Source organism: Dendrobates tinctorius, unplaced genomic scaffold (genome assembly GCF_039654945.1).
Source record: "Dendrobates tinctorius isolate UK_male_01 unplaced genomic scaffold, ASM3965494v1 ptg000312l, whole genome shotgun sequence".
Classification (NCBI taxonomy): Eukaryota; Metazoa; Chordata; class Amphibia; order Anura; family Dendrobatidae; genus Dendrobates; species Dendrobates tinctorius.
This window is the reverse complement of record NW_027361979.1, coordinates 5286942-5309296: the sequence shown is the minus strand read 5'-3', so window position 1 is coordinate 5309296 and position 22355 is coordinate 5286942. Positions and strand designations below refer to the sequence as shown.

The window sequence follows — 22355 nt, the reverse complement described above, 5'->3', positions numbered from 1 at the left end:
AATATGCAATGTCAAAATTTCATCAAAAATTCATTGTGGGCACACAGCCTTATGGACATGGTGATACCAATTATGTTTATTATTATTCTTCCTTTTTTTTCTTTCTTTCAGTCTTTTTTTAACTTTATTTTTTAGACTCCATTGGAGACTTTAGCCTTTGATTTCTTCTACTATACACTGCAATACCACTACCGTATTGCATTACATAGTATAAATCACAGCTTGTTTTAAAGCTCAGTCTATAGCTGAACTTCAGAGAAGTACTAAGATGGCAGTTAATGGACCCCCACTGTGGGGGGGGTCCAATGGCACCAATGATTACGTAAACCTTCACAATTTCACTGTCAGACATTGATAGCAGCATTTGAATAATCAGCGATTGCAGCGGTGTAAATGCACCTTTGGCCATACCGTAGAATACGGACGAGTGCTATGTGACAAAACTGCAATTTTCATCCAGGAAATTGCATCTGTTTTTACACATCAGCAGTTTGTAAAACTTACAAGTTTAATTTATTAACCCCTTCATGATGGAAGGTATTTTCGTTTTTGCATTTTAGTTTTTTGCTCCCCTTCTTCCCAGAGCCATAACTTTTTTATTTTTCGGTCGATATGACCATGTGAGGGCTTGTTTTTTGCGGGACAAGTTGTACTTTTTGTACTTTTGAACTACACCATTGGTTTTAACATATTGTGTACTTAAAAATGGGGAAAAAATTACAAAAAAAGTGCAATTCCACAATTGTTTTTTTGTTTTGCTTTTTTACTATGTTCACTAAATGCTAAAACTCACCTTCCATTATGATTCTCCAGGTCATTACGAGTTCATAGACACCAAATATGTGTAGGTTCTTTCTTTCTCTAAGTAGTGAAAAAAAATTCCAAAGTTTGTTTAAAAAAAATGAGGCCATTTTCCGATACCCGTAGCGTCTCCATTTTTTGTGATCTCGGATTGGGTGAGGGCTTAATTTTTGTGTGCCGAGCTGACGTTTTTAATGATGCCATTTTAGTGCAGATACGATCTTTTGATGGTTCGTTATTGTATTTTAATGCAATGTTGTGGCGACCAAAAAAAACATAATTCTGGGGCTTTGACTTTTTTTCTCGTTACGCCGTTTAGCAATCGGGTTATTTTTTTTTATATTGATAGACCAGGCGATTCTGAACGCGGCGATACCTAGTATGTGCATGTTTGATTTTTTTTTAATGGTTTTATTTTGAATGGGGCAAAAGGGGGGTGATTTGAACTTTTATATTTTTTTATATTTTTTTATATTTTTTTAACTTTTGCCATGCTTCAAAAGTCTCCATGGGAGACTAGAATCTGCCATAACCCAATCGCCTCTGCTACATACAGGCAATGATCAGATCACCTGTATGTAGATAAATTGCTAACTTGCTATGAGTGTCGACCACCAGGCGGCGCTCATAGAAATCCGGCAGTGAGAACCATAGAGAGCTGCTGGAGACCTCTGGTTGCCATGCAAATCCATCGGTGACCTGCGATCATGTGACGGGTGACCGATGGGCGGGATTTCTGGCGCGCTTGCCAGAAGCGCGAGTTTAATGTTGCTGTCAGAGTTTGACAGTGGCATTTAACTACTTAACAGTTGCGGGTGGATCACCATTCCACCTGCGGCTGTTAGAGGCACATATCAGCTTTTTAAAACAGTTGACATGTGCCCGAAAAGATGTGGGCTCCGGTGTCGAGGGAGGGAGTCTGACTTCGGCGTACTATTACTCCCGATGTTGGAAAGGGGTTAAAGAATAGCAATGTATCAGTAAAAATGGGATACTTTGCGACTGATCCATATGGTATCCAATTGTTTTGCGCACTCATAGACTTGAATAGGTGAGTCTTATCCAAAATCCAGAAGACACTAGTGCATGCTGTGATTTTTTCCTCCTCAAATTTGTTCCTTGAAAAATAATTGGGCATCTGAATTAATAATTGAATAATATTCGTCTCAGTGCTTTCAGTTTTTTTTATGTACAGCACTTGGACACGATACACGGTCGTGTGAATACAACATAAGCAAACATGAAAATTTCAAAGTGAAAATGTACTGCAAAGGTGCAACAAATAACTTTTGCATCAGTTGCAAGAATAATAAATAGCAAGAGCAGTGGCAGAAAGTTAACACTGGGGTAATTGTCTTTCTTTGTAAAATAATATGTATCCATTGTATTTAGTCTTTTTTTATTTTGTTTGAAACTAATTAATATACTGTAGTTAATTTAACACCTTTGTATTTTTTTCAATTTTAGGTGACAATAATGAAGAAATACAGACTCTAATACAGAACTATATTCATGAGATAGAAGAGCTGAGGTAGTTATACATTAGAATGCAAAAGTCCAATCCACATTGTTCTGGGATGTCACCCTTGAAATTATTCCAGAAAAGGAAGAATTTCTGCCAGAAAATTATTGCATATTTGAAGGGTGCCTTCTGCAACAGAAATTTTAAGTGATTTAGATCCGGACTCATTGCTGATCACTTCCAAACTCTCCAGCTCTTTATTTCCATCCACTTCTTTTTGTTTCTTGAAATATGTTTGGGTCATTGTCGTGCTGGAAGACCCATTACCTAGGAGGCTAATCCAGCTTTCTGACACTGGGCACTACATTGCGACTGAAAATCCTTTGGTAATCTTAAGATTTTATGATGCCTTGCACACAGCTACAGCACCCAGTGCCAGAGGCAGCAAAACAACACCAAAACATCTTTGAGCCTTCACCATATTTGACTGTAGGTACTGTTTCTTCTTCTTTTTCTAGGCCTCATTCCATTTTCGGTAAACAGTAGAATGAAGTGCTTTACCAAAAGCTTTATCTTGGTCTCCTCTGTCTACAAGACATCCCAGAAAGATTTTGTCTTCCTCACCTACATTTTCACAAACCACAGTCTAGCTTTTTAATGTCTCTGTGTCATCTGTGGGGTTCTCCTAGGTGTTCTGTCATAGCATCTCATTTCATTCAAATGTTGGTGGATAGTTTGAGCTCATACTGATGCACCCTGAGCCTGCAGGACAGTGTGAATTTTTTTTTTAACTTGATTGGGGCTGTTTATCCACCGTATACTTATCCTGCGTTGCAACCTTTAAACAATTTTTCTCTATTGTCCATATCCAGGGAGATTAGCTACAGTGGTATGGGTTGTAAAGTTCTTGATTATGTTGTGCACTGTGGACAAAGGAACTTCAAGATCTCTGGAGATGGACTTGGAACCTTGGAATTGTTGCTATTGTTTTCCTCTTTCTGTTCTCCATGCTTAGTGTGGCGCACAGAAAGATATGATGCAAAGAATGAGTGAACGTATCCTTTTTTTCTGGTTTCAGGTGTGATTTTCATATTGTCCACACCTGTTACTTGCCACAAATCAGTTTGAACGAGTATCAAATGCTTGAAACAAAGTTGTTTACCCCCAATTTTGAAAGGTGCCAACAATTTTGTCCTGCCCATTTTTGGGGTTTTGGGTGAAATTATGTCCAATTTGCCGTTTTTTCTCTGATTTTTGGTCCAATACACTCAAGGGAAATAAACATGTGTTTAGCAAAACTTGTTTAATAGCAATAATTTACTGGGAGAAATACTTCATTATCTGGAACAATTTCAAGGGTGTCAACACTTTTGGCTACGAATGTGTGTAATCTTTTCTCTCACATGTATGATTATTGTGGAGAATTCCACCAATCATCTGTATGTCATTCTAGTTTACCTGTCATATTATCTTTCACCCTTATAGTGTAGTGCCACATGGTCATTAAAGGGAACCTGTCACCCCCCTCAGGCGTTTTTTAAGTAAAAGAGCCACCTTGTGCAGCACTAATGCTGCATTCTGTCAAGGTGGCTCATTTATTTAGCGTCCCTTCCACCGGCGATATAATTGTTTTTAAAATTGGTCAGACATACCTGAAGCTTGACCGGGGGGCAAGTCTTTCTTCCCCGGACACAGATGCCTCACATCCGTCAGTCATGTCCTGCTTTTGAATTTGGTGCCGCCTCCTCAGCGTTCATTTCTTTTTCATCTCTCCAAACCACAATCCAGAAAAAAAACCAGTTGCTGAACATTTAACTTCCCAGCCACACCCTTGAGGTGGAGATATGGTGAGTAGGCGTCCCACCCAACTCTGACCTACTCACCTAAAAAACCCAGTCCCTTCTCATAGCTACTATAATTACACATTTAGTCATTTTCATACCATCACCATACCAGATAATTTTCTTCTCTTCCCAGGACTCGTTTAGTTGAAAGTGAAGCCATGAATGAATCTCTGCGCCGCAGTCTGTCAAGAGCTAGCGCACGCCCTGTACTTTCTGGACCTGCACCCCCTACACCTTCATTTGAGGCTCAGGTTAATGATGTTGTTCGGCGAGCAAAGGAGGAAGTGCAAAGTATAATGAAGAAAGGAGGGTAAAATTTAGCACAGACTTGTGCTGTATTTCTCCAAATACAATAAAAAAGCATACTGTAAAGATATGTAAAATTAAGCAGAAATTGATTACTTTTGGCTAATAATGATTAATGTTAAAACATTTTACACAAAAGGAACGTGGAATGCATTAATCTACTTGTCTGAATACATGATCACCCATTATGGTCTACCAAATTAAGGAGAACAACTTAGCAATAAGCTCAATAATCTAATAATTGTCACGAGCAGTCCTGTATACCTTCTTTTTATTTCATACTGAACAGCATATTTTGTATAGAACTCATGTTTGCTGTGACATTTGTCATTATGCATATTCATATATAGGTGTGTGGCTACACACATTACACTTATAGCAGAAGAACATGCTGATTTTGGATACACTGGTCAACCAACTAATGTATATGGAGCCTCCCGACTCTTCTCTCAGATATCAGGGACGAGAAGGATCATAGGCCGGAGTCACACTACAGCGAGATACGGCCGAGTCTCGCAGGTTAAAACCAAGCTCTGGCACCGGCACTCTGGAGCGGAGCGTGCAGCTCCATGTATTGCTGTGCGGCTGCACGCTCCGCTCCGGAGTGCCGGCGCCAGAGCTTGGTTTTAACCTGCGAGACTCGGCCGTATCTCGCTGTGTGTGATCCCGGCCATATAGATGGTTTTCAACATGCCTGAATCTTTTGTCCTTGGGGTTCATAGCTGCTGCTATAGAATAATAGACTGATAGCAGATAGCAGCATTCTAATTATATTATTAAGCAGTGGATATCTTTGACAAGTAGTCATTTCATGTACAACATCTCTGAGTGCACTTCATTCATTCATTTATTCAGAATAATTATAAAATTGAATGAATAAACTTATGGTAACTTCTAAAGAACATAAACATTCTCTGCTCATTTTCTTTCCAATCCAAACGAAGCCTCATATTCCATCAAATTGTTCACTTTTTCAATCATACCATTACCATCATGTCTAATATTGTTTATACAAAAAATAATTCTTATTATTATTGCACCCCAATCCCTTACCCTTTCTGGACATGTCACATAAGTATGAGCACACACCATTGCCAGGAGAATGTAAGCTATGGCTCATACAAATACCCAGCACTTTCATTTAACTGCAGCAGCCAGAGCTTTCTCCGATCACTGCTGTTTAACCCCTTTCTGCCATCTGACATACTATCCCGTCCATGGGACCCGGGCCCCTATGCCCAATGACGGGATAGTACGTCTAGCGCGATCAGCGGCGCTCACGGCCGGGTGTCAGCTGATCAAACACGATCGCAGTGTACGGGGGGTTTAGGGAAGCATCGGCAGGGAGGGGGCTCCCTGCGTGCTTCCCTGAGACCCCCACAGCAGCATGATGTGCAGCGCTGCTGCGGGGGCCTCCTTCCCTGCAGGTCCCCAGATCCAAAATGGTGGCGGGGACCTTCGGGGGCCTGCAGGGAGCGGGCTTACTCAGTGCCTGCAAAGCGCCGGCATGAGGAAGCCTCCAGCACTGCCTGTGTCAGATCGCTGATCTGTCACAGCAATCTGTGATGTGACAGATCAGCGATCTGTCACATGACAGTGATGTCCCCCCTGGGACAATATAATAAAGTTAAAAAAAAGAAAAAAAGTTTAAAAATAATTTATAAAAAAATCGCTAAATACATTTTTAAAAAAAATTCCCTAATAAATTTATTTTTTGGAAATAAAAAAAACCCAAAACAATAAAAGTACACATATTTAGTATCGCCGTGTCCATAACGACCCGCCCTATAAAACTGTCCCATTAGTTAACCCTTTAGCAAACCCCTTAAAAAATAAAAATAAAAAACAAAGCAAAAAATAATGTTTTATTATCATACCGCCAAACAAATAGTGCAATAATGCGCGATCAAAAAGACGGATATAAATAACCATGGTACCGCTGAAAACGTCATCTTGTCCAGCAAAAAATGAGCCACAATACAGCGTCATCAGCGAAAAAATAAAAAAGTTATAGCTCACAGAATAAAGCGATGCAAAAATAATTATTTTTTATATAAAATTGTTTTCATTGCATAAAAGCGTCAAAACATAAAAAAAGACATAAATGAGGTATCACTGTAACCATACTCACCCGAAGAATAAAAGCGCCTTATCAATTTTACCGCATGCGGAACGATGTAAACGCACCCTCCAAAAGAAATTCTTGAAATGCTGGTTTTTGTTCATTCTGCGTCCCAAAAATCGGAATAAAAAGTGATCAAAAAATGTCACATGCCCGAAAATGGTACCAATAAAAACATCAACTTGTCCCGCAAAAAATAAGACCTTACATGACTCGGTGGGTCAAAATATGGAAAAATTATAGCTCTCAAAATGTGGTGATGCAAAAACTATTTTTACAATAAAAAGCGTATTTTAGTGTGTGATAGCTGCCAAACATAAAAACCCACCATAAATAGTAAATCAAACCCCCTTTATCACCCCCTTAGTTAGGGAAAAATAATAAAATTAAAAAAATGTATTTATTTCCATTTTGCCATTAGGGCTAGGGTTAGGGCCAGGGTTAGGGCTAGGGTTAGGGCTGAGGTTAGGGTTAGGGGTGTGTTGGGGTTAGGATTGGAGTTAGAATTGGGGGGTTTCCACTGTTTGGGCACATCAGGTGCTCTCCAAACGCAACATGGCGTCTGATCTCAATTCCAGCCAATTCTGCGTTGAAAAAGTCAAACGGTGCTCTTTCCCTTCCAAGCTCTGCCATGCGCCCAAACAGTGTTTTACCCCCACATATGGGGTATCAGCCTACTCAGGACAAATTGCAAAACAACTTTTGGGGTCCAATTTCTCCTGTTACCCTTAGGAAAATAAAAATTGGGGGCAAAAATATCATTTTTGTGGAAAAAAATATGATTTTTTTTATTTTCACGCCAGGGTTTTATAAACTTCTGTGGAGCACTGGGGGGTTCAAAGTGCTCACCACACATCTAGATAAGTTCCTTAGGGGGTCTAGTTTCCAAAATGGGGTCACTTGTGGGGGGTTGCCACTGTTTAGGTACATCAGGGTCTCTCCAAAGGCAACATGACACCCGCAGACCATTCCATCAAAGTCTGCATTCCAAAACGTCACTACTTCCCTTCCGAGCCTCGACGTGTGCCCATACAGTAGTTTTCTCCCACATATGGGGTATCAGCTTACTCAGGACAAATTGGACAACAACTTTTGTGGTCCAATTTCTCCTGGTTACCCTTGGGAAAATAAAAAAATTGGGGGACTAAACGATCATGTTTGTGGAAAAAATATGATTTTTTTATTTTCATGCCCGGGCGTTATAAACTTCTGTGAAGCCCTTGGGGGTTCAAAGTGCTCACCACACATCTAGATTAGTTCCTTGGGGGGTCTAGTTTTCAAAATGGTTTCATTTGTGGGGGGTTTCCACTGTTTAGGCACATCAGGGGCTTTCCAAACGCAGCATGGCGTCCAATCCCAATTCCAGCCAAAAAAATCAAATGGCGCTGCTTCCCTTCCGAGCTCTGCCATGCGCCCAAATAGTGGTTTACCCCCACATGTGGGGTATCAGCATACTCAGGACAAATTGCACAATAACTTTTAGAGTCCTGTAACAATTGGGAAAATAAAAATTGGGGGTCAAAAGATCATTTTTGTGGAAAAAATGTGACTTTTTTTTTAAATTTTATGACTGTACGTTATAAACTTCTGTGAAGCCCTGGGAAGTTCAAAGTTCTCACCACACATCTAGATAAGTTCCTTGGGGGGTCTAGTTTCCAAATTGGTGTCATTTGTGGGGGGATTCCACTGTTTTGGCACATCAGGGACTTTCCAAACGCGACATGGCATCAAATCTCAATTCCAGCCATAAAAGTCAAATGGCGCTGCTTCCCTTCCGAGCTCTGTCATGTGCCAAATAGTGGTTTACCCCCACATATGGGGTATCAGCATACTCAGGACAAATTGCACAATAACTTTTGGGGTCCTGTTACCCTTGGAAAAATAAAAATTGAGGGTGAAAAGGTCATTTTTGTGGAAAAAATATGATTTTTTAATTGTACGACTGTACGTTATAAACTTCTGTGAAGCTCTTGTGGGTTCAAAGTTCTCACCACATATCTAAATAAGTTTCTTGGGGGGTATAGTTTCCAAAATGGGGTCACTTGTGGACAGTTTCCACTGTTTAGGCACATCAGGGGCTCTCCAAACGTGTCATGGCGTCCGATCTGAATTCCAGCCAATTTTGCATTGAAAACGTCAAACGGCGCTCCTTCCCTTCTGAGCTCTGCCATGCGCCGAAACAGTGGTTCCTACCCACATAACAGGTATCAGCGTACTCAGGAGAAATTGCACAATAACTTTTGCAGTCCAATTTCTCCTGTTACCCTTGGTAAAATAAAAAAAAATTGGACCTGAATTAATTTTTTTGTGAAAAAAAGTTAAATGTTCATTTTTTTTAAACATTCAAAAAATTCCTATGAAGCACCTGAAGGGTTAATAAACTTCTTGAATGTGGTTTTGAGCACCTTGAGGGGTGCAGTTTTTAGAATGGTGTCACTTTTGGGTATTTTCTATCATATAGACCCCTCAAAGTGACTTCAAATGTGATGTGGTCCATAAAAATAAAATGGTGTTGCAAAAATGAGAAATCGCTGGTCAACTTTTAACCCTTATAACTTCCTAACAAAAAAATTTTGGTTCCAAAATTGTGCTTATGTAAAGTAAACATATGTGAAAAGTTACTTATTAAGTTTTTTGTGTGCCATATCTCTGTGATTTAAAGGCATAAAAAAATCAAAGTTGGAAAATTGCGAAATTTTCAAAATTTTCGCCAAATTTCCGTTTCTTTTCACAAAAATACGCAAGTTATTTGAATGAAATTTTACCTCTAACATGAAGTACAATATGTCTCGATAAAACATTGTCAGTATCAGTGTGATCCATGGAAGCGTTTCAGAGTCATTACCTCATAAAGGGAAAGTGGTCTGAATTGTAAAAATTGGCCCGATCATGAACATGCAAACCACCCTTGGGGGATAAGGGGTTAAGGAGGAACAATCACAAAAAATTGCCCTCACCTTTTTATTTTAATATATTACTCGTAAAAAAAAAAAAGTCAACTAAACATTAAATATAAGTAATTAAAATGAGCAAGTAAAGTTCTTCTATTAATACGTGACGCATAACAGTAAAAAGTCACCGCCATTTTCTGACAAACCTAATGGTGCTACGTCACTCCACAGCACAGAAGTGAAGTATCAGTTCTGAGAAGCTTGGTTTTGCTGCTCAGTAAAGATACAATTTTCAATGTTTGTGGAGTGAGTTTGCACTGGTCCTGGGGACACACTGTTGCTTTATTAGAAGTCCTTTCCATTCCTGTCTGTAGCTTCACTCAGTGGCGCAACCATAATCCGATGGGCCCCGATGCAAGATTTGGACCTGTCCCCCCCCCCAAGTTGGTCAGATGTATGGGCCCTCATAGCGATCTAAACTCTATAAGGACATACAAGTTGCACCTTGTCCCCCATTATGGAGTAATGTCCCCCATCTTGGGCTCCTTCCTGGTATATATGTTCCCCAGTTTGGTATATATGTCGGCACGGTGGCTTGGGCAGCATGGTGGCTCAGTGGTTAGTGCTGCAGCTTTGCAGCACTGGAGTCCTGGGTTCGAATCCTACCAAGGACAACATCTGCAAGGAGTTTGTATGTTCTCCCTGTGTTTGTGTGGGTTTCTTCCGGTACTCTGGTTTCCTCCCACATTCCAAAGACATACTGATAGGGAATTTAGATTGTGAGCCCCATCGGGGACAGTGATGATAATGTGTGCAAACTGTAAAGCGCTGCGGAATATGTTAGCGCTATATAAAGATTATTATTATATGTCTCTCATCCTGGTATATATAAATATGTCTTCCATCCTGGCATATTTGGCCCAATCCTGGTATATATACTGTACATGACTTCCATCCTGATATAAATGTCTCTCACCCTTACTAGCCTCATCCTGGTATATATCACGCATCTTGGTATATACAACTCTGGCAAAAATTTCAGTTTGATTTTTCTCTTTATACGTATATTTTTGAGTAAAATGTAAACTGCTCTTTTATTCTATAAACTAATGACATGTCTCCTAATTTCCAAGCACTAAATTTTGTATTTATTTTCAGAAAAAGAGAAATTGTCAAAATAACGAAAAAAATGCAGTGCTTGCAGACCTCAAATAATGCTAAGAAAACAAGTTCATAATCATTTAGAAACAACAATACTAATGTTTTAACTCAGGAAGAATTCAGAAATCAATATTTTGTGGAATAACCATGATTTTTAATCACAGCTTTCATGAATCTTGGCATGCTTTCCACCAGTCCTTCACACTGCTTTTGGGTGACCTCATGCCACTCCTGGTAGAAAAATTTAAGCAGTTCTTCTTTGTTTGATGGCTTGTGACTATCCATCTTCCTCTTGATTACATTCCAGAGGTTTTCAATGGGGTTCAGGTCTGGAGATTGGGCTGGCCATGACAGGGATTTGATGTGGTGGTCCTTGATCCACACATTAATTGACCTAGCTGTGTGGCATGGCGCATTGTCCTGCTGGAAAAACCAATCCTCAGAATTGGGGAACATTTCCTGAGCAGAAGGAATCAACTGTTTTTTCAGGATAACCTTGTATGCGGCTTGATTCATACGTCCTTCGCAAAGATGAACCTGCCCAATTCCAGCCTTGCTCAAGCATCCCCAGATCATCACTGATCCACCACCAAATTTCAAAGTGGGTGCAAGACACTGTGGCTTGTACACCTCTCCAGGTCTCTGTCTAACCATTAGATCAGGGGTCCCCAACCACCGGTCCGCGGCCCAGCATCGGGCCGTTGCAGTGCCCTTGCCGGTCCGCGGACAGAAGGGCAGCCGGCGGCGGTGCAGCAGCGCCTGATACTCACCCTGCATCCTGCGGCAGCTTCATCCAGCGCTCAGCGGTCACGCGTACCGCTCATTTAAGGTCATGAATATGGACGCCACTCATCTCCCATAGGCGTGGCATCCATATTCATAGACCTTAATGAGCGGTAGCACGTGACCGCTCCGCACAGGAGCTGAAGAACCGTGAGATGCAGGGAGGGAAGTTCAGCGACAGGAAGGAAGGTCAGCGATGTGAGGGTAAGTATGATGGGGGAGCCGAGCAGAGCCATATATACAAGGGAGGGAGAGTGGGAACGGAGCCTTATATACAAGGGAGGCCGGGAGAGTGGGAGCGGAGCCATATATAAGGGAGGCCTGGAGAGTGGGAGCGGAGCCATATATACAAGGGAGGGAGGGTGGGAGCGGAGCCATATATACAGGGGAGGGAGAGTGGGAGCGGAGCCATATATACAGGGGAGGGAGAGTGTGAGCAGAGCCATGTATACAGGATGGGACAGGGGAGCCATGCATACAGGATGGAAGAGTGGGAGCAGAGCCATGTATACAGGATGGGAGGGTGGGAGCAGAGCCATGTATACAGGATGGGAGAGTGGGAGCAGAGCCATGTATACAGGATGGGAGGGTGGGAGCAGAGCCATGTGTACAGGATGGGAGGGTGGGAGCAGAGCCATGTATACAAGGATGGGACAGGGGAGCCATACATACAACAAGGGAAGCCACACAGAGCTGGACAGGACGGGGGGAACCACACATACATTTTCTGATGATTAGAAAATAGTCAGCATGTACAGTACTCCAGTACAATTTTTCTTAAGTGCTCAATGCTCCATTTCCGTGTAGGTTCCAATCATCATTAGCAGTGACGGTCATCAGTACAAGTAGCCCAGTGCTCCCACTGAAACAGAGAAACAAGCCAGGTGCTCCCACTCATTCAAAACCTATGGTGAGTTGAGTCACATTAAAAATGTTATAATTGAATGATAAGTATGCACTGCTAAACTACAACCACGTCCATAGCCCTGCCCCCTTATGACCAAAGCCCCGCCCCTGTCACACCTCCATCACTGCCCTGCCAGGCCATGGAAGAATGGTCTTGCTTCAAGCCGGTCCCTGGTGCAAAAAAGGTTGGGGACCACTGCATTAGATGACCAGTTGTTGGGCAAAGCTGAAAATTAGACTCAACAGAGAAGATTACCTTACTTCAGTCCTCTATGGTCCAATCCTTATGGTCTTTGGCAAACTTCAGCCTGGCTCTCCTTTGCTTCTCATTGATGAAAGGCTTTTTTCTAGCTTTACAAGACTTTAACCCTGTCTCTATAAGCCTGTTACGAACTGTTCTTGCCGTGCACTTCACCCCATTTGCCATTCCTTTTGTAGGTCACTTGATGTCATGCTGAGTGACATTCGAGTAAGATGACGGTCATCCCGGTCAGTGGAAAGTCGTTTTTGCCCTCTGCCAGTCTGTAGCTTTGTTGTCCCCAATGTCTGCTACTTTACCTTGTTGTAATGGACTGCTGTTTTAGAAATTTTAAGGATGGAGGCAACATGACGCTCACTGTATCCCTCTGCTAGTAAAGCCAGAATTGAGCCCTTCTTTTCCTCACTCAAGACTTTTCTTTTCAACTCCTTTGGCATGGTTAAAAGTTATTTTTTCATTCCTATTACTTTTGGAATATTACTAGCACTTGTTTTGCCATCCAGCTTGTTCTATTGCAAGAGGATTGTGAACACCACAGCAAGGTTTTTTACACTTTCCTTCGTTAAATAAGATTTGGATCAGGTGATCACCTAATCAGAAGCACATTAAGTAGAATGAGGTGTACTCTGGTTGGAATTCAACTGACACTGGAATGGAATGGCTGTCAGACATGTAGAGAAGCTGATTTTTATAAAACTGTGCAGTGGTCTCTTAATTTTTGCCACAACTGTATATCCCTTATTCTGGGCCCCATCCTGGTATATATGTCATATATGTCCTTTTTCCTGGGCCCCATCCTGGTATATATATATATATATATATATATATATATATATATATGAGAGGGAAATCTAAATTAGGTGGTTATAGAAAGAAAAGAAACAAAAAACAAAACCTCTTATAAGTGCTCTTTATGTAGCTGGATAATAGCGAGAAAAAGCAATTAGAAATAGACAATTGTAAGACCTCAGAAGAAGTGCTTAAGGGAAAAAAAAATAAATATATATAATATATATATGCTGGTGGCAATCTTAGTTCCAACCTGAACAATTATTAAAAACTAAAAAGGCATGAGTGAGGGTAAAAACCTGAAATCACTGAACAGGTTATATACTGCAGCGGCCTCTCGTGCTACTCCACAGCTGGAGGTACACTGACAGGAGGATGCCACCGGCCGGGGCAGCCCCTGTAACTCGTCTACACCCCTGTGTACAAACCCCCCCCCCTCTTTTTCCAAGCGCTGGAGCGCACCACTTACTGGAGTGAGGACTTCGCATCGCATTATCTTTACAGGTACCGCTCTCTGACTCGTGCATTTACTTTTGCGGCTACTCTGCACAGCCGTTCACAGGCTGCAATTTGACTTTGACTTTTTTTTTTAAAGCTGCTATCAGGGAGAAGTACCCTGCAGTGTATAACCTGTTCAGTGATTTCAGGTTTTTACCCTCACTCATGCCTTTTTAGTTTTTAATAATTGTTCAGGTTGGAACTAAGATTGCCACCGGCATCTATATATATATATTTTTCCCTTAAGCACTTCTTCTGAGGTCTTACAATTGTCTATTTCTAATTGCTGTTTTCTCGCTATTATCCAGCTACATAAAGAGCACTTATAAGAGGTTTTTTTTTTTTGTTTCTTTCTATAACCACCTAATTTAGATTTCCCTCTTCTTTATGAGTATTCCAAGCGCACACTAATGTTATGAGTTATTTTACCTTATTTCTTTGACACCCTTGTGACAGGTGTCTTAGTGTTTGCTGCTGGAATTGCACTCATACACAAGCGCAACTGAATCTCCATTTGTATTATATATATATATATATATATATATATATATATATATTTTTTTTTTTGTATGTGTATATATATAGGATACACATATATATATTTCCCTTATCCTCGTATATATATATATATCCCTCATCCTGGTATATATATCCTTTTTCTTGGGACCTATCCTGGTATAAAGTGCTGCGGAATATGTCGGCGCTATAGAAATAAAATGTATTATTATCCCCCATCCTGGTATATATTTCCTTATCCTCGTATATATATCCCTCATCCTGGTATATATGTTCCCCATCCTGGTATATACGTCTCTCATTTTGTCTCTGTTCTTAAGTAGCAGAAAAAAAAATGGTTCTACTCACATTCCCTCCCCCCTTCCCTCACCGTGCGGCGTTTTCTTCTGAAGCCGGCAGCTGACTTCAGCATGCAAGTGACTTGAGCGCATGATGTCACTACCATGAGCATCCAGTCACGTGCTCACCGACGTCATCTACTGTGGAAGTTTCTGCTGGCATCGGTTAGCCCTCACCTACACAGCCTAGTTGCGGTTGTGACCTCTGTCATCGCGATCGCTGTTCTCCTAGCTTCACCTTCCATCACTGTCACAGTGGAAACACTCTTTCTCACGTATGAGAAAAAAACTGACCAAGTTTCATCAGTGATATTCATCAGAGTTTCGTCCAAGTTTAATCAGAGTTTGGTCCGAGCGTCATCAGTTTTTCTCGTATGTGAAAAAAAAAGTTTTTTTACCTTCTCCTGTCTAAGGCTACTTTCACACATGCGTTTTTTTGCGCTGACGTACGCATCACCATGCATGTCAGCGCACCCATAGACTATAATGGGTTTTTGGGAGAATTTCGTGCGCATTGCGTGCGCATGCGTTTTTTTGAGACAGGTCGGACGCACAATAAATGCAACAGGATGCATTTTGTGCGCCCGAGCGCACACTACAAAAAAACGCATGCGCATACAAGCGCATAACTATGCGCACCCATGTTAAGTATAGGAAAAAAAACGCATGCGCATTTATGTGCAAAAGCACAGCGCAAAAAGACACAAGTGTGAAACCAGCCTAACATGCGCACTCGGATGTCAGTAAACAAGTGAACATACACATATAATTATATTTTTTTATTTTTTAATTAAACTAGACTTTTGGTGATAGATTTTTAGTCATCTTTAAATGGCATTGTCAGTCACTGACAGTGCTAAACAAAAAGTGAAAAAATTAGGGTCATCTTTAATAGACCTTCTGCTTGGAAATAATTAAAATAGTAATGGTAGTTGTGAAGATCTGAGGTTGCGGGTTGTAATAATCCCCTAGGCAGGTTAACAAGGCAACTATTTTTTATTCCTTATATCCATGGTCTCACAGCAATTCCAGGTAGATGGGCACAATGCAATATCCCCTGTCCACAAAATCCCATCCTGGGGTCGATAGTTCCAATGCCCCCATACCAGGTTATATCCACTGTCTCCCAACTTTTGATTGGCCCACAGCTTTTGTATCTCCCACCATTATAGTCTATAGTCACAGTCCATGCTTCATACCACCACCGTAGCACGTCGCCCGCACTAGCTGACAACTACAGTCCTTAAGATAGTTCTTCACATCCAGACGATAGATATCAGGACCCACATGTATCAAGCTCCAACCAGCAACCACATATAGTACAGTCCCAGCAGAGGTTCTCCTACCGTCTTCGTGGGTTCAGTGATGGGTAGAGGAGCAGACCTATATTGCACTAGATGGAGCCATGGTTCCTTGAACTGTTTCTGAAGAGGATCGCTTTGCAGAGGGAGACACAGACCTTTTATATACACAGCATCCGTTCAGGACATTCTTCCACCGAATTGAACGAAGGTGATCCTTCATTTTTTGATTGTTCAAAATAATCTGCATATTTATCTAAGTTGTGTAGGTTAGTAAGCTGCAGTGGGCTAATACAATACATAATCAGCATGCATTCACAAATTACCATACAACAAGAGTCAGCGTACAGTCTCATATGAAACAATGGCTCAATTGAGGCTTCTAAAGGCCCCGTCACACTAAACGATGCACCAGCGATCCCGACAACGATACGACCTTGTCAGGATCGCTGGTGTGTCGCTACATGATCGGTGGTGAGCTGTCATACAGGCAGACCTCACCAGCGATCAGGACCAGCGAGGACGATGGTATCCAAGGTAAATATCGGGTAACTAAGTGAGCGCGTCGCTTAGTTACCCGCTTTGTACCTTGAATACCAGCTCCCAGCGCGAGCACTCAGGTATCCAAGGTACACACAGCGGGTAACTAAGTGACGCGCGTGCTTAGTTACCCGATATTTACCTTGGATACCAGCTCCCATCTCGCTGATCGTTGGTCTCCCGCTGCCACACACAGCAATGCGTGCTGGCCAGCGGGAGACCAACGATCAAAAAAAATGTCCAGGACATTCCGACACGACCAGCCATCTCACAGCAGGGGCCTGGTTGCTGCTACCTGTCAAACGTAGCGAGATCGCTGCTGAGGTCGCTGTTGCGTCACAAAACTTGTGACTCAGCAGCGATCTCGCTTAGTGTGATGGGGGCTTAAGGCACTATCAAGAGTAATGGAATAACCTTTTACTTTTGCCTGTGGAGGTATGCAGAGCTGTACTGTGGAGGTATGCTGTGCTCCAGGGGTATGCTGTGCTGTGCTGTGGAGGTATACTGAGCTGCGCTGCCAAAGTATGCTGTGCTTCACTGTGCAGGTATGCTGTGCTGTGGAGGTATGCTGTGCTGCCCTTTAGAGGTATGCTGTGCTATGGAGGTATGCCATGCTTCGCTGTGGAGGTATTCTGTGCTGCACTGTGGAGGTTTGCTGTGCTTCGCTGTGGAGGTATGCTGTGCTGCACTGTGGAGGTATGCTGTGCTGAACTGTGGAGGTATGCTGTGCTGCAGAGGTATGCTATCCTTGATTGTGGAGGTATGCTGTGCTACGCTGTGCAGGTATGCTGTGCTGCACTGGAAGTATTCTGTGCTGTGGAGGTATGATGTGCTTCATTGTGGAGGTATGCTGTGCTGCACTCCAGAGGTTTGCTGCGCTATGGAGCTATGCGGAGTTGCGCTGCCGAAATATGCTGTTCTGCACACTGGAGGTATGCTGTGCTTCGCTGTGGAGATATACTGTGTTTCACTGGGGAAGTGTGCTGTACTGTGGAGGTATGCCATACTTCACTGTGGAGGTATGCTGTGCTGCACTGTGGAGGTTTGCTGTGCTTTGCTGTGGAGGTATACTGTGCTGTGGAGGTTTGCTGTGCTGCTAAGGTATGCCATGCTTCGCTGTGGTGGTATGCTGTGCTGCGCTGTGCAGGTATGATGTGCTATGCTGTGCAGGTATGATATGCCATGCTGTGGAGGTGTGCTGTCCTGCGCTGTGGAGTTATGTTGTGCTGCACTGGAAGTATGCTGTGCTGTGGAGCTATGATGTGCTGTACTGTGGAGGTATGCTGTGCTGCGCTGTGCTCCGGAGGTATACTGTGCTGTGGAGGTATGCTGAATTGCGCTTATGAAGTATGCTGTGCTTCGCTGTGGAGGTATGCTGTGCTGCACTGTGGAGGTATGCTGTGCTGCACTGGAAGTATGCTGTGCTGTGGAGGTATGATGTGCTGCACTGTGGAGGTATGCTGTGCTGCGCTGTGGAGGTATGCTATGTTGCACTGTGGAGGTATGCTATGCTGTGCTTTGGTTTTACTTGGCGTTGCTGGGGAGGTATTTTGCCCAGCACGATATTTGCTTGGGTACTCCTAGGGAGTTGTTTTGTGCTGCATCATGGTATTGGCACTATTGGTGAGGTAGTTTGTGCTGCACTATTTTACTTGGCTCTTCTAGAGAGTTACTTTATGCTTTTCTGTGGTACGTAATGCTCCTGGCTGGGTATTTTGTGCTGCACTGTGGCATTTGTTTGGCACTGCTGGGCAGATATTTGGTGCTTTACTGTGATATTTAGCATTGCTGAGGCAGTATGTTGAACTGCACAGTAGTGGTGGATTATGGCTTTACTGGAAATGTATTTTGTGTTGCACTGTAGTGTTTTTTGCCATTTCTGGAGGGGGGGTATTTGGTGCTGCAATATGGTTTTTGTTTGGCAATACTTGTCAGGATTTCCTTAGTATTGCACAGGTGATGTACTGTAATTATTATCACTGCGTCAGAAACTGCCAAGAAGTTCTCACCTGGGCAATATTAAGAGGGGAAATGGCAAAAGCCTACAAGAAAGGTCACAGCTGCAGCCTGGCTTATTGTGTTCTGAAACGAGTTGTGTCTCAGGTAAATACTCTGAGGACTGCAGTCGCGGCTTCTGTTCCTGCTATTGGAGTGCAGTAGAGTAGCAGCGCTGGAGAGCCTGACCTAAGTGTCATACAGACGATGCACTGTACTTACCTCCAGTGCTCAGCTGCCAACACTGCTATTCCCCTGCGCACCAATAGCAGGAAGGGACATGGCAACTAAAAATTTCTGTATTTGGACATGGCAACTAAAGAAATCTCTGTGTTCATGTGAGAGAGATCTCATCTCAGAAAAATTTGCTGAGCCAGGTAGCAGCTCTGACCCTCTCTGTGAGCATGTACTTTTTTCCCTATATGACATTCCAGGATTTTGATTGGCCAGTGTCATAGAGGAGAAAAAGCAAATGCCGACAGAGCTGTTCTGTGTATATGGGTCGCCCTCCCGGGGCTGTGGAATACTCGGTACCGGGCCCGATGAGCTTCAATGGGAGATGTCACGGCAGCTGGGACCCGGCCCGTGGCCCTGGGCGCCCATTGTAAAAGGGGTTGTTGCAGTGTGCTTAGGGTGATGAAAGTTTAGAAGTGATTCGTGACGCCACCTGTGGTGTTCGGCAATGAAGATGTAAGCCAATGCTGCAGACAGATCCTCTGGGACAGATGTTGTGGTGCAGCAATGATATTATAGCCCTCCACAGGCAGGGCTGTAGTCCCAGGGCAGAGTATGTGAAATGACACTGAGGCCGGTTTCACATTTGTGCTTTATAGCGCAGCGACGGCCTGCGCACAGCCGCCGCTAATCCCCGCCCCTCCCGGCTCCCTGCCCGCCCCATCCGGTCATCGCCGCCTACTAGCGCACATGGACGCTTGCGATCTGCGCACCCTATCTTTAGCATAGGGTGCGCAGATCGTGCGCTAGCAGGATTTTGCCGTGTGCTGCTCACTTTTGAAGGTGCGCCCGAGTGCGCCGAACGCAGCATGTTGCATTTCGGCGTGCACGGCACACCTTCAAAAGTGCGCAGCGCACTGCAAAATCCTGCTAGCGCACGGCCAGCGCACGATCTGCGCACCCTATGCTAAAGATAGGGTGCGCAGATCGCAAGCGTCCATGTGCGCTAGTAGGCGGCGATGACCGGATTGGGCGGGCAGGGAGCCGGGAGGGGGCGGGGCTTAGCGACGGCCGTGCGCAGGCCGTCGCTGCGTTATAAAGCGCAAATGTGAAACCGGCCTTAGATGGTGTAGTGTCGGGCGCAAGGGATGTAGCAGTGCTGGGCGGGTTGGCGCAGGAATAAGTGGAGGACACCAGCGCATGTAGTTCCAAAGCTTTACTCACAGTCTGTTGCAGGTACAGGTACCCGCATCCGTGCCGTGTCCTCCAGGTCAGGAGCTCAGCCAACTTCCAGGCAAGATGAAGTACTCCTTTCCAACACTCCGCCAACATATGTGCCTTTTCTGAACGTCTCCTCTTATAGCGCCTTTGAATGAAGTACTCCTAGTACTGAGTTACACTGGAGTTCCTCCTGTCAGATGTTCCTATGAACTCTACTTGTACGGCAGACAGCTGTAGCCTGCTTCGGGGACTCCTTACTACTAAGTCCCGGCTCTCTCGTATGTTGCTGTTGTGCCCCCAAGTCTTGTGTGGGAATAAAGTGATGACAACTTATATTCCTCCGGTGTCTGCTGCAGGACCATTAGTATCCGTACAACCTCGGGGACCGGACCCCGGCCTTGCGCTTAGAACTTGAGAAGGGTTCTCCTCTAACCCTAGTCCTGGTTCTCTTATTCTCCTCACGTTCCGTGCTAATCCTTCTTCCCAATGGAGAATCAAGCTTCCTTTCTCTGTCTCTTTCCTGTGCCAGCAGACCCAGATCACTGTGGCCTGCTGCAGCACTTCCTTCTTCCATCCCTCTCCCGGGGATCTTCTCTGTCTCACTCTCTGTCCTTCTACATCCTCACTCATTGACTGACTGAATGAATGACTGACTGACTCAACTCTTCCACTCTCTTATGTGAACTAAGCTCCACCCACCTCCCAGCACGTTTCGTGTTCCAAGCAGGGAGCCACCAAGGGGTGCTATGCTGTACTCCAAGCAGGGAGCCGCCGAAGGTGCTTTGCTACACTACTTTGTGGTGTGGGGTGCAGGTGTTGGAGTGTGGTCAGGTGTCTCCACCGTACCTGGATGGTGGGGTACCACACCTCAGGAGGAGGTGCAGTACCTCTGTGGCGACTGAACCCTCAGGGGCGCCACATATATACCTACTTGGTTGAAGGGTACTTTGAGCATTGAACATGTTTATTACTGAAAGGCATAACACTGCAATGGAGGGGAATAAAAAAGTGACAATTGGTGGTGGCACGCAGTTTATATTTCAAAAGCCAGTGACAGGTACTTTTCAGCCTGACATAACAGTTGCTAACATCAACGTATGACGTAACATTATAAACATATGAGCCTATTCATCAAACAATTTTCTGCATTTTCTATCATAAAACTGTTTGAATATTTGCAAAAGTTTTACACCAGTTATAGTTATGCAAAAATTTAGTAGGTCTTGGCAATGACAGTGACATATAGATCACAGCCTCTAATAATAACTTAGTGACCCTGCCCTACAGCCAAAAAGAGAGATGCAGAAAACAGGAAATACCAATTTTCTCCATTCTCTTACTAACGGGTTTTTTATTATCTCCTGTCTTTTTTATCGCAGCTCTGAAGCAAAGAATATTAAAAAAAGAGAGAAACGCCACTATGAAAACAGTGAAGAAACAGATGAAAATGAAGGAGAAGCGGTAAGAGAGGTGTGACATACTGAAACATTTTATTTTTGTACGACAGATAAAGATGTTGTGTGTGAAAAATACAACAAAACTCATCGGTTATATACTCGGCCTTTCCGATGCCGGTGCTCTGGTAATCCGTGGCGTCCGGGGCTAGCAGCGGATACTGCGTCCAGGTCCATACGCCCAGGCACTACACCTGCACGTGTTCATGTAACCTGATCTACTGATACAAGACTGTTAAAGCGCCTCAGGCATTAACCTCTTAAGATTATAAGAAATTTATTTTTCTCTAACATTAATTGGTTCAAGTATCAAAAGATATTAACCCATACCCACCAGGCATAAACTCTTAAAGGCATAAAGCCCCTAGAGACTTAAGCTCCATTGCCTGTTCCAATTTCTCCCGGATTCACCAGTAGACTGACGAAGGCCAATTGTAGGCCGAAACGTCCTTTGTGACTGCCACAATAAAAACTTATTTTCAAAAAGGATCATTCAGTTGAGTGCCAAGTTACTTTATTATTTGCCTGCACTACGTCTGCGTGACCAAGGCAGCCAATCAGTGGCCTCAGCAGGAACGTGCCATATGTGCAAGAGTCAACGCTGAGTGGGCGGTTGCAGCAGTCACATGATGTGCAGCACATCCGTAACACAAGAAAATAAAGAAAGACCTTTTCTGGCCACTAAAGGATGAGCTCTTAATTGGTAGAGGGTTAACAAGCGAGTGATCGTGAATTTTTTTTTAGCACATTTTGCTGCAGTTAGACAAATTTATATACCATAGTTCCTAGACAATCCTTTAAACATGTAATTTCTACTATTTTGTGTGTATGATCCTGCAGTCATCTATAAATATTATTGGAGGGGTGTACTATATGACACCTGGATCTGGCTTCATGTAGTTTTATATTGTTTATTTTCTGGACAAAATAAGACACATAGGCAATCACACTGTTACTACTGATATCTTCCTGAATCAATTTGATATTTCCAAAA

The 22355-nt window shown here is 43.3% G+C and overlaps 1 protein-coding gene across 2 annotated transcripts in view; it reads left to right on the top strand.

Annotated features, from left to right (window-relative positions):
- The window catches only part of KIF21B (kinesin family member 21B), a 461259-nt gene that overhangs the window by 176248 nt on the left and 262656 nt on the right, over positions 1–22355 (top strand). The window contains exons 10-12 of one of the 2 annotated variants that reach the window (XM_073561060.1): positions 2269–2332; positions 4241–4417; positions 21287–21368. In XM_073561060.1, coding sequence (XP_073417161.1) covers positions 2269–2332; positions 4241–4417; positions 21287–21368 — 323 coding nt within the window. Of the gene's footprint in view, positions 1–2268; positions 2333–4240; positions 4418–21286; positions 21378–22355 lie in introns of both variants that reach the window. The other variant, XM_073561059.1, reaches the window with a different exon arrangement.